At 36.9% G+C, this 12,512-nt stretch overlaps 1 protein-coding gene across 1 annotated transcript in view; it reads right to left on the bottom strand.

Annotated features, from left to right (window-relative positions):
* Positions 1-11,571, bottom strand: part of LOC138713686 (transcription factor Sox-10-like) — a 193,151-nt gene extending 181,580 nt beyond the window's left edge. Inside the window, exon 1 of the mRNA XM_069845970.1 lies at positions 10,561-11,571. Coding sequence (XP_069702071.1) covers positions 10,561-10,817 — 257 coding nt within the window. The 5' untranslated portion in view covers positions 10,818-11,571. The remainder of the gene's footprint in view (positions 1-10,560) is intronic.
* Positions 11,572-12,512: the final 941 nt, after the last annotated feature.

Below are 12,512 nucleotides of genomic sequence, written 5' to 3'. Positions count from 1 at the left end.
TAAATTTAATGTAATTTATGTTTTTTTGGGCTATTATTAAATTAATTATTACAGTAGAGAGTCAAACAGCCGAAGTAAATGGGACCTGGGGTAATTCGGATTATCAGTTCGTTCAGATTATCAAATATATGAACTAAAAAGAACACATTGCACGCTACTATAAATATAAAAGGTGGTAGAAATCATTCTTTCTCTGTTAAACATCTCCTTTCATCCAAGTCGAGAAAGGAGCTTCAGTGAATCGCCTTGTCTAGTATTGTCTCGTTTCCTGTGATTTCCGGTATTGTAATTGGAGCGTTCGCAATATCGGACGTTCGGATTATTGAGGTTCGACTATATTTTCCCTTTATTATTTATTGAATAAATGACATACATTTGTACTTGTGAATATTTTTTAAGAGCTTAAGTTAGAAGAAGTAAATTTGTGGAAATTTGAAAAAAAAAAAAACGATGTTAGAGGAAAACTATTTGGAAATATATAATTCCGGACATGTGGGCTGATAGTCAAGGTTACAGTTGTTGGTTTTTAAAGTAATTATGCGCATTATGCGAATACTTATGGTTTTATTGAGATTTAAAATATAAAAAAGCCGCCCTTTAAAAAAATCAATTTTATAACAAGTAAAATAAAATAAGATACAGATATTTCGTGCTGTTCTTGAATTACTTTACTGGAAATAATACGCAATCAACAAACAGAATGTATAATAATTATAATTGAAAAAATAGGAAAATATAATGAATGATGAAGAAAAGTCAGTCTTTTCACTTGGGATGTACTGTTTTCCAGTCATCCTGCGTTGCATTACTGTCTATAGGCCAGCTGGAAACTTCTTCATAAAATTCCGTATGCTCACTTGAGATGTAGGGCCTATTGCTTCATTTTTCCCAAGTCTTGCACTTCTTTCTGTTTTATTGGCACTTTTCCTACTGGTTAGACTGGGCTTGTTGGTGGAGGAACTGATTCTCGCAGAAGTGCCATGAAGAATGTGTGGCTTACTAATTCCTTGACACTACTAGATACTTTGATATATCCAACTCTGTCAATTATTCAAAGTGGAATAGGGTACACATTGCAGAATTAGTTATCATATTTCTTTGTTTGTTCCTTCTTTCTACACAAACAGCAGTCTATTTGTAATATTTCTTCTGTTTTCAGCTGTTTTCTCTCAGTCACCACTTGGAATTAAATAGTTTTAAAACGATGTATGTCACAATTAAAACAATTGTGATTTTAACTTGCCTTTAACAACCCAACGAACAATGTTACTGGCGCCCTTTCAAGCAAAAACGATGGGTTTATCAATGTCCTTCCGAAACTACGAAAAAATGAAAATGTCAAAAATGATGACTTGCGTCCTTTTAAAAAAATTCAATTGAAGTATATGCAATAAAATGAATGTTTTATGTGAGTTCCTTTGTTAGAGTGCCTTTAGTATTAAGTCGATGATAAGATAATATGAAATATAATTCGCGCTATAAAGTAAGTCTACCCCTCTAAGAAACACCTTAGTAATGCAAGCAAGAGTCTGATCCGTTATTAAGCAAGTGACGTAAGAATACTGTGATGTAACTCACTGTCGTTGCATCGCAACTAATGTGGAATGTTTTAACTTCCCTAAAGTTTCATCAATTTCCACATCGAGCATAATCATTTGACGTTAAAAGGAAATTAGTTATTTATTGACATATTATACAATTTTTACTGAGCCCTATTTAAATTTTTTGTGTGCGTAATAATTTTATTATTTGTAAACTGCCCTCAGGATTTTTAGACTACGTTAAGGTATGACTTGACATATAAGAATCACTCTTAGAAGTTTTACCTGTATATATACAAGGTGAGTCAAATAGTAATATACGTTACAAGAGCGGTATGTTGACGTTTTCATGTTCGAGGAAAAGAGTGAAAAAGCGAAACGTAGTTGAGCTTTTTTAATTTGCGAGAACATGAAAACAAACATACCGCTCGTGTATCGTACATTATTTTGTGCGAAGATCGTTTATTACGTACCTGAAAGACGAATTTCTAATTAGTTGCAATGAAATCTCCATCTTGGTTTCTGTTTAATGACAGCAACTTTAGAAAACAAAAATATCTATAGGCCTAGTATTCCAGAAGGCCGTGATATACATGTCTTTTTTTCCCCCCAGTCTATAAATGCGAACTTAAAACAAACGGTAAGGTTATGTAATGATTTATTTTTCATTTTAGTATTTTAACAATATTATTTATATAACATATTGCAGTAATAACATCGGCATCTGGAATCTCGTTGATTTTTTCACGGCTTCCTTAATGTTACTTGTATCAGAAATGCAATAAGTTTCGTGGAGTAGTAGACTTTACTTAATTTTTGCAAATATTTAAAAACAATAATTAACATTGAATTTAGATGAAATTGCAGTGGTAAGTTTCCAATTTATAATTATTACTATGTTAAACGCCTCTAAAAATAATATGTTAAAAGCCTAAAGCAGTAAAATGAATGTCGCGCTTAAGCGGTAAGAAGAGGGAAATTGTTATGTGTGTTACGTTGGGAATACTGAATGTGGTATTTCACACTTACCGCGTATTGGTTCTGTGCGGAAAACAAGCAAATACGCACGATCTCGCACAAAGGTCGTTTAAAACGTTTGAGGGATGATAGAAAAGGTCAAGATGAAGAATATTTGTGTGAACCAAAATGCATGTACATGACCATTTTGCCACTAGGGGCATCAATCAAAAGTTCCACAATTATTGGATCAACAGGGATGGGTCTGTACTTTAGCCACCTCGATGTCCCGATCTGACTCCGATGGATTTTTTTCTGTGAGGGGAAATGAAACGCGACCCCTGTAGGCTAGATACCTAAAAAGAATTGTTTGCCCGTGTTGCTGCAGCTGGAATAGTCACCACTGAAATTCCTGGCATTTTTTAACGTACCAGACAATCATAGGTACGCAGATGCGACCTCTATGTTGAAGTCAATGGCGAGCAATTTCAACAACGTCTTTAAGTGAAATATGTCAACTCTCCTTTCGTGAAAATGGTACTTAGTAGCCTACGTAGAACTGTGTCCCATCCTAGCGGGAAATCGGTCGACGTAATTGTACATGTATTTTGGTAGCTACAGATCTAGAAACCAACAGGTGGCCCGAGTTATGTTTCTGGTTCTGTACGTAAAAAAGTTGTTCATCTTGACCTCCTCTAAAATCCTCCAAACTTTGTAAAGGACCTTTTGATCAAGGAGGATGTGCGCTCCTAGACCCCTAACCGATCCGCTTTATCTGCGTCACTAACGGGTAAAGGTCGATGTAAGGGAATTTTGGTACATAAAAATTTATTCATTTTGACCTCGTCTGTTATCTCTAAAAACATTGTAAACGACCTATTAATCCACCCTGTATATTTTTAATTTTATCACACAAAACGTTTATAAAAAACTAAGTTAACTACAGTTAAGTAGCCTATATTAGTTCTGTTAACAATGCATTCTGTAACGACAGAAAGACATATTTTTAGTGTGGCGATTTTTTTCAACTGACATAATTAGTCTGTTGTTGCAGTCATGATAAATTCATGAATACTTTCCTAAACACCTGGACTTAACTTACTGCAGATCCTTTACTAAAATATCTGATGTGACTAATATTTCAAGTGTACAAAGACACTAAACTTATTGTACAAAAATAAGTTGCGCGTTTTATTAACACTCTCTTATTAATTTTACAGAACGTTAAGATAATAAATACCTATTAAAGAATTGCTCTTATATTTGGGATATGTGTGCAGGTAAAGTTGCGGAAAATTTGGATTGTGATACTGTCAATTGTACAAAAAAAAGTAAATATTTTGTGTCAAGAAAATACTAATAATTATCAGAAAAAAATATAGGTTCGTCAAATGCTGTACCTGCTACAAATATTCAGAATTGTACTAATTGTAACATTGCAATAAGTTTCAGTTGATATTTTGCCTGATATTGAGGATTGTTTTAAGTTTTGTTCGTGTTTTATGTTTTAAAATTTAAATGAAAGATTCTCTTTTGTTACCGCACAACGTACTAAGTCTTCACTTGTGTAATAATGGTAGATCAATTTGTATCCATCTTTATTGTTAAGGCGTTGCTTTAGTAACGAGTATCAGTTACTAAATTGTAACTTTGTTCACTGGTGAATAAAATTGTATCCATCCTTATTGTTAAAGCGTTGCTTTAGTAACGAGATCGGTTACAAGATTGTAGCTTTGTTCACTGGTGATTAAAACTGTAGGCTATCAATTCTTATTGTTAAAGCGTTGCTGTAGTAACGATATTTTAGTTATTAAATGATAACTTTCGTCACCATAGTGATTAATGTAAAATTATGTCCATCCTTAAAGCGTTGCTATATTAAGGAGATTTAAGTTCTCAAATTACAGCTTTATACGTTAGTGTTAGCAAAATATGATAATTGTAACGTTTTAAATGCAGTCTGCATAACATTAACCTCGAAATGAGCGAATTTAAAGTCTGCCGAAGTGGACACGAAAGGCATGGAAGAAAAGTTGGGAATGATGTGTCATATATTTACGTTACGTAAAATATTATATTATGGAATGAGAGACCTCAAAGCAAAATTCATTCATCGTTTCTCGTTTACATTTAAATTCTATGTTTGCTCCATTGTGTGCAAGTAAAGTATATAAAGTAAAATATGAAGAATTTAAATTAAGACTCTATAGTTACTTACAAATAGCTTTCAGAGAACCCGCAGGTTCGTTGCCGCCCTTACGTAAGCCCGTCATCGGTCCCTATCCTGAGCAAGATTAATCCATTTCCTACCATCATATCCCACCTTCCTCATCCATTTTAATATTATCCTCCCACTTACGTCTCGGCCTCCCCAAAGGTCTTTTTCCCCCTCACGTTTCCCAACTAACGCTCTACTTATATGAATTTTTGGATTCACCCACAAGTGCTACATGCCCTGCCCATCGCAAACGTCTGGATTTGTTCCTAATTATGTTAGATGAATAATACAATCCGTGCAATTCTGCGTTTTGTAACTTTCTGCATTCGTCTGTAAATTTATCCCCCTTAGCACCAAATATTTTCCTAATCACCTTATTCTCAAACATCCTTAATTTCTGTTCCTCTCTCAAAGTGAGAGTCAAAGTTTCACAACCAAAACTCGATACTTGCAATAGCCAAAAGTGCACATTTTGTCATTTTAAAATTTGGTGTCATTTTGTAATCTAATTCTTTAGGTTTAAGTTGGTGTTTGTTTCATGTAAATCTGATAGAGTTTTCGATAAACAAACAATTTAGTGTAGCGCTCCAGATTCAAAGAGTCCAAGTAGATTCAAACTTCTACCCTTTTTCTTTGTAACTGAACCTTATCAGACCATAGGCTGAACTTTTCGAAATATAATCCTTTTTTCAGTGGCTTATTTTGCACCACTTTATCAACTTCTGTGGTTATCTAGCGTCTGAATGATATGAAGAAATGCCGGCGAAATGAGTCCAGGGTCCAGCGTCGAAAGTTACCCAGCATTAATGAGTTGAGGAAAAACCCCGGAAAAACCTCAATTAGGTAACTTGTCCCAACCAGGATTTGAATTCGAGCCCTCTCGTTTCACGATCAGACATGTTAACCGTTACTCCACAGCTGTGGGACTTTGGTGGTTTCGTGTTCACGACAGTCACAAAATATGGAATTTTTTAATAAGCCTATGTGGTCAACATGACGCATAATCATGGCTGATGATAAAACAGGACAAAGATAAGATAAAATAGACATATTCAACTCCTGTGCAGAAAGAAATACGCCTCACTTCTTGCCACGGGTTCCGCGCCGTGGTGTCGTGATATAAGGCTTCATGCCTGGACTCGCGTTACGGAATGCGCGCTGGTTCGAATCCTCAGAGAAGGAATTTTCTTATGAAATTTCGGCCAGTAGCGGACTGGTGCCTATCCAGCATCGTGATGAATTTCGGGAGCTACTATGTGGTAGCGAAATCCGGTTTCGAAAACAAGCTATAACGGTTGACCACACGATATCTCCACTCTGGATGGATGATCGTTCACCTCTGCTGAAACATGTGGACGTGAGATTAGTAGTCGTCTGGAGGGCTTTGTCCCTTCATAGGCCACGTATCCAACCAAATGTGATAAATGTAACTTAGTATCCACTAAAGTTACAATAAGTTTAGTCTACTAACTTGAAATTAAATAGGCCTATGCCCGGTTTCTGGTACACCTCAGTTAACTCTCAGTTACTTAACTGTTCTTATAAATTTAACTGCACTGATAACTTTCATGAGTTTCCGGAAAGTTAAATGTATATTTATCAGCGCTTGTAACTAACAGTTGAGGTAACTTGAAGTTCCGTATCTATTGCCGTCCATAGATGTCTCCACTAGTATTTTGTTAGTGATTTTTTTAGTTATTTATAGTTACTTTTGTTTGCAGAAGTTTTCAGCAGTAATATGGCTGACAGGTACACATTGAGCTCTGTACAAGTAGGTGCAAGGCTTTTTAATTAAAGAACCATGTGATAAACGATAGTGTACATGTACACTTCCATCTCAATCATAATATGATTAAAAAACAATAATTGTTGATATTTGACGTGATTATCGAGGTAAATAATACTAGTAAAGAGGGCTAGATGTAACTTCTGCTTCAAAACTGCAACCATATTCAGCTGTGGTGGCTATGGCAGCCGTACTGATAAACATGTCAAAATATTTTACATTTGTCCATATGAATGCTTTCATGTACTCAAATCGACTATTCAGAGTCCGAAATACCATTGGCATTGGTAGAACATCCAAGAATAAAATTAATATTCCTCGATTGACGACATAGAATCTTTAGTTGATGACGAAAATTAAACTTGAGATGTTCAAAATTGTTTATAAACACATTATTATCCTAATATGTCATAAAAAATAAAACATTTACCGTAGGTTACGTAAATAAAACGCCAAATTTTTAAAACTATACAGATAATATAGTAGATCAATTTATTATGATCTATATTATTATTTAATATCGGTTAGTATAGTTCACAGAACAGTAATGCAGTAGCGCCGCATGTCGACATTTGTTCGAATCAGTACTAACAGCCAGGTAACTACAGGCCGAAGCATAGTTACCAGTTGAAGCACAGAAAACTGTAAAGATGACGATAACTGCTGTTTCGGAAACTCATTTTAAACATATAAGCACGTTAAATCATAGATAACTCTGTATGTACAGGTAACTGGCTTTCCAGAAAGTGGGTACTAGTTTATTTGAGGGGGTCAGCGCAACAGTGGTCTAACCCTCCTCAATGCGAAAAATTAAATATTGAGCCTTCTGTTGATTTTGATGTGAACTATCTTCCTACGAAGTGGAATAGACCAATCCACAATTATATAGCTTTGTTTAGGATGCATGCAATTTTTTCCCTAAAAATATCAGTTACATATAGGCCTATATACTGTATATAGGCCTATAAGTTTAACTTGCTTTTTCTACATTAAAAAAGTAGCTTAGACCACTGTTGTGCTGACCCCCTCATTTGTAAGTTAACAAGTAGATTTAGACCTAAAAGTAGATTAACTTCAACCTATTAAATGAACCTTTATCTCAGAATTTTATTGTTTTAACTGTCTAAAGACAATCTTCCGTAGCAGGCCTACATTTTTATTTAAGGAAATCGGAGTTTTTATTTTTATTTTATTGGGTTATTTTACGACGCTGTATCAACATCTAAGGTTATTTAGCATCTGAATGAAAAGAAGGTGATAATGCTGGTGAAATGAGTCCGGGGTCCACCACCGAAAGTTACCCAGCATTTGCTCCTAGTGGGTTGAGGAAAAACCCCGGAAAAAACCTCAACCAGGTAACTTGCCCCGACCGGGATTCGAACCCGGGCCACCCGGTTTCGCGGCCAGACGTGCTGACCGTTACTCCACAGGTGTGGACAGGAAATCGGAGTGAAATTATGATGATGATGATGATGATGATTATTATTATTATTATTATTAGTAGTAGTAGTAGTAGTAGTAGTAGTAGTAGTAGTAGTAGTAGTAGTAGTAGTAGTAGTAGTAGTAGTAGTAGTAGTAATTAGGCCCTAACTACTTTTACGTAGTCCAACCCTTCATAATTCAAAAAATTATTTTATAGATACTTAGCCTAGTACATTCCTTCGGAAGGGGGGGAGGTTCCTTTCCAGTTTATTGCGGTGCACGGAAATCTGTAGTTTTCTGTGGACGGACATTTGAAGTTTGTTACTTCTCAAGGGTGATAATTGCCGTTCACAGCAATATTTTAAAATCCGGGCGAATCAGATTCAGAAATTCAAATTACAATACTTTTCTAATTATATTTTTTGTAGCCAATCATAAGTAACTTATAACAAATTTTTTGCATTGTTGATTCATCACTGGGCTGTATGCAGTTGTTTGAAATCCTTCTTATGTGGTACATGCTAGTAGTTGTCTATGTCTGCGTTAAATAGTGCCCACTATACATAACTTAATGGGAAACTGGCTTCGATCTGGATCTTTGAAAAGAAAGGAACGTAATGATACGTATAATTTAGGCAGTACTAATAGTTCAGAAGCTGTGTGTGTGAAGATATTAATATCAGTGATTCTAGTGCCCTTAAATAAATATCTAGTCCTAGTGGTAGCTGTTCAAAGAAAAAATACTTTTGTAAATATGACAAGAGTTATTTGGAACTTGGATTTACTTGGTGTGACAATGGGAGTGAATCGAAACCTTGGTGCATTATTTGTTACGAAATGCTTTCAAACGAGTGTATGAAACCCGCGAAATTGAAACTGCACTTAGAGACGAAACACGCAAATGTAAAAAGTAAACCTGTCGAATTTTTTCAACAATGTGTTAACCCACATATGCCTACTGTCCTATTAAAAGGACAGTTGTCAGTGTTTCAAATTATCCTCCCTACATTTAACGCATTTGATTTTTCACAGGTGTCACTATTACTGGTCTTAATTAGAGGCTTGCTAGGTGTGTTAAGACTGGTAATTAGGGTTCTGGTCATCGTTGAGTTTGAGATATGGACGTGAGAATTGTTCGTTTATTTCAGCTATGGCATGCGAGACGCAAATCAGATAAGAATATTAAATATTTCTACAGTTCGCAATTATTTTACAAATTATTGTAGATCAAATGACTCCTAATAAACATAAATATAACCTGAAACCACAATGCGTTCGAAATATCTTTTCATTGCGACTTATGTGTTCTTTTAAAAGGACAGTAGGCATATCCCCATATATTTTGAAATTGTTTCGCTATTTCAATTTTAGTGGATTTTCCCTGCATTAAATGCTATCTTTGTTTGAAAATTATGCTACGGGCGAAATTTCATCTCAAATACAGACATATCACTATAATGCAGCCTACAAATGCCACACAGAGTTCGTGTGCACTCAAAATTGGGATTCTGGCGTCTTGTCAGCACACTGAGGTGTGTGGATATGAAGGGAAAAGTTGAGACAGTGTCGGGTGTAGTTGCTGGATAGCTAGTCGGCAGAGCGTTGGTTCGCTAAGCCAAAGATCACGGGGTCGATACCCGTCTCCGGAACAATTTTTCCTTTGAAATTATTCAAGTCTGCTTCACAGGGAGATATACCTGAAAGCCAGATTTGCACAGCAAGATCTGTTTACAAGTGGAGGACTGGTGACGTTCTGGAGGGAGGTATTGAACGGACATAAGTTTCTATTGTTTTTCATTTAGTATTTTTGGAAGAGGTCATATTTTCTTTCTAAATTGTCATTGTCATAACAAAGTAGATTTTAGAAAATGAACCGAAACCTGTCTTTCGACATTGCCACAGCAACTGCTTCATTATAGGTATCGTCACTTCTGTCCCAATATAACCTCGTCCTCGAAACTTCAACACTCTTTTCGCCTATTACTTATTTTTACGTATCAATAGCAATACGGTACTATTCAATGACGAAAGCATTCTAGAGTTTAAACGAATTTAGCCACAATGCATCATTCTTCAGAATAATATTAGTAGTAATAATAAATAAACTATAATAAAATAACGTAATAATAATAATAATAATAATAATAATAATAATAATAATAATTGTAAATTAAAACAATTACATTGTTTCCTTTCATGTAAAAATAGTATACAATTATTCCTCAAAATGTATGCCCATATGCCTACTGTCCTTTTAAAAGGACACCTGTTTCTAGCTCAACCACTTACAACTAGAATGTTTCGACACCATACAAATACTTCAGTTATATACTGCATTAAATGAGATTTGTAAAATAAACAAAAATTGCAAAAAAAATATTTCAGGCATATCTGGGTTAAGTAAGGTGGTCCGCAGAACTGTTCTGACTTAAAAAAGTGGTCCCCACTTCAAAAAAGTTTGAGAAACGCTGTGTTAAAATAATCTCAGACTGATAATGCATATTTTGTAGCATATTTATCTATTTTTACGACATAAATGCATACATATTCTTCACGTTTTTAGAGCATGAACTTCCTTTCCCTGCTTATCAATGATTAATCCCAAGGTTTCCAACAATGTTGACGGTGGTACTCACTTGGTAGCGATGGGCACCAGTGTCCAGTCGTAGCCTTCCAGCACCTTGGTCACAGCCTCGTTGATCTCCGTCTTGTCGCCGTCGCTGCCCGCTGCGGTCGTCGCGATTAGCGACGCGCGCTCGCTCCCGATCGCAGCTGCCGCCGCCGCCGCTACACTGGCCGCGGCGCTGGCTGTGATTGTCACTGTGGCTCGGGGGCCGGCGCCGGCGTCGGGGCAGGGACTAGCCCTCAGCATGTGCTGCTGAGCGGACAGCATCTCGCTATGTTCAGTCACACGCGTTCATCACCTGTTGCCACTTCCAAGAGTTTATTCACTTATCTCTCTCCTAAATGAACGATTACGTATTGCTAGTAATATTCTTCTTTTCTTTTCGAGATTAATATTGCAGATCAAGTTTTCGCCGTGTTAATAATAAGCTAAAATACAAAACTACCGGTATTTAGTTCGATTCCCCTCTTCTTTCACAATCACTTATTCTTGTTTACACATCACTGAACTATCACTTCTGAAGCAAACTTACACAACACAGTTCCATAAAAGCCAAGTTATTTGAGCCGATTCCTAATAATGTTTTGTCTTTGTTGTCAAATATGTGAAATAAAAAAATCACTCTAAAATCGAACTATATTTTCATAGCAATAAAAATTTATAAAATGCTTGCATACCTATAAAGGTTTGCAATATACGAAAATTAGTGTATTATTTAAAAAAAATCGAACTCATAAAATATCTTTGGTTACGAATTGCGTTTATCTTTCACAGGAGAAGTTACACGTGTAGTGGTACAGTCCGTTTCACAGCCAGAGTTGCGGAAAGACTGAGTGTCAACAAATATTATTACAGAAGTCAAACAGTGTTCTTCTATAATTTGAATGAAACTGTTTCTTTTCAAGTGAAGGAACGGTAGAGGGGAGAGAGCACCGTGTTTAAAGAACGTGTCTTCTGCTAGTTCTTGTTATACATAAAGAAACGTCTTTGAATGAAGTCTTTCTCCAAGTTTTTTATTTATATTCCGAAGCTCGTAGTAACTACACGAAACACGAGAGATGCGATGGTGCCTGAACAACGGTTCATGTATGAATGAATCCTTGTTTGGCTCCGGGGGCAACGTTTATAGAAATTGTCGAAAGGACCGAAGAACGCCCGGGGGTGGGTGGGGTTTAGCCGCTGTGTCACCGCATCTTACAGGGCGTGTTCTAAGACTCCGCGTAAAAAAATCATAATCTTAGTTCCAGATTTAGAAAGCAGCTAGCGGGGTAGGGGAAAAGAGAAAAAATAGTGATGATAAAAAACAAATGAAGGGAGTTACGTGGATTATTAGGGGGGAGGGAGGGTTGTGTCGGATGCTCCTCGGCAAGGACCCGGCCAATGGGATCTGCTATCTTGCTCTGATGGTCCAATGGAGCGTAGTCGACGCCCCTCCCGCGCGGGATGCGTGCCTCTGATTGGTCGCGGTGTTTTCGACAGCTCGCGGGTCTGAAACCTCCCTCTGGGGTCGCGCTATTTCGATATGAGAAGGAAGCTGCAGCCGCACGCAGGCGAACGAGCGGCCCGGGGTGGAAACTGCAGTGTGCCACTCGCGCAACAGAGCGCGCTGGCGTGCTGAGTCGATACTTCGGATCTTGTTGCCGCGCTCTTCAGAGGAGCTCCCTCTGCAAGTGACAGAGGCGCCAACTTTTAATTTTTTCAATGAGCGCTCGCTCTTTGACACAAACCAATAAAAGTAAATTCTTACCACCTGTAAAAGGCCAATTCACACGGGGATAGTTTACAGGAGTGAAGTTCTTGAAGCAACTAGACTTTCCCCGTATGATATGGTCGAGACAGTCAAGTTGTGACTTGGCGGTCAAGCAGAATTTGAGTTGACGACTCGTCAACTTTTGTGTCCACTTTCCCTTCACGTGATCGACTTGACTCCACCACTTCCCTCGTGTGCAGTGTTGCCAATTC

This window comes from Periplaneta americana, chromosome 14 (genome assembly GCF_040183065.1).
Source record: "Periplaneta americana isolate PAMFEO1 chromosome 14, P.americana_PAMFEO1_priV1, whole genome shotgun sequence".
Classification (NCBI taxonomy): Eukaryota; Metazoa; Arthropoda; class Insecta; order Blattodea; family Blattidae; genus Periplaneta; species Periplaneta americana.
The sequence above is the reverse complement of the archived record's forward strand: the minus strand, read 5'-3'. Positions and strand labels throughout refer to the sequence as shown.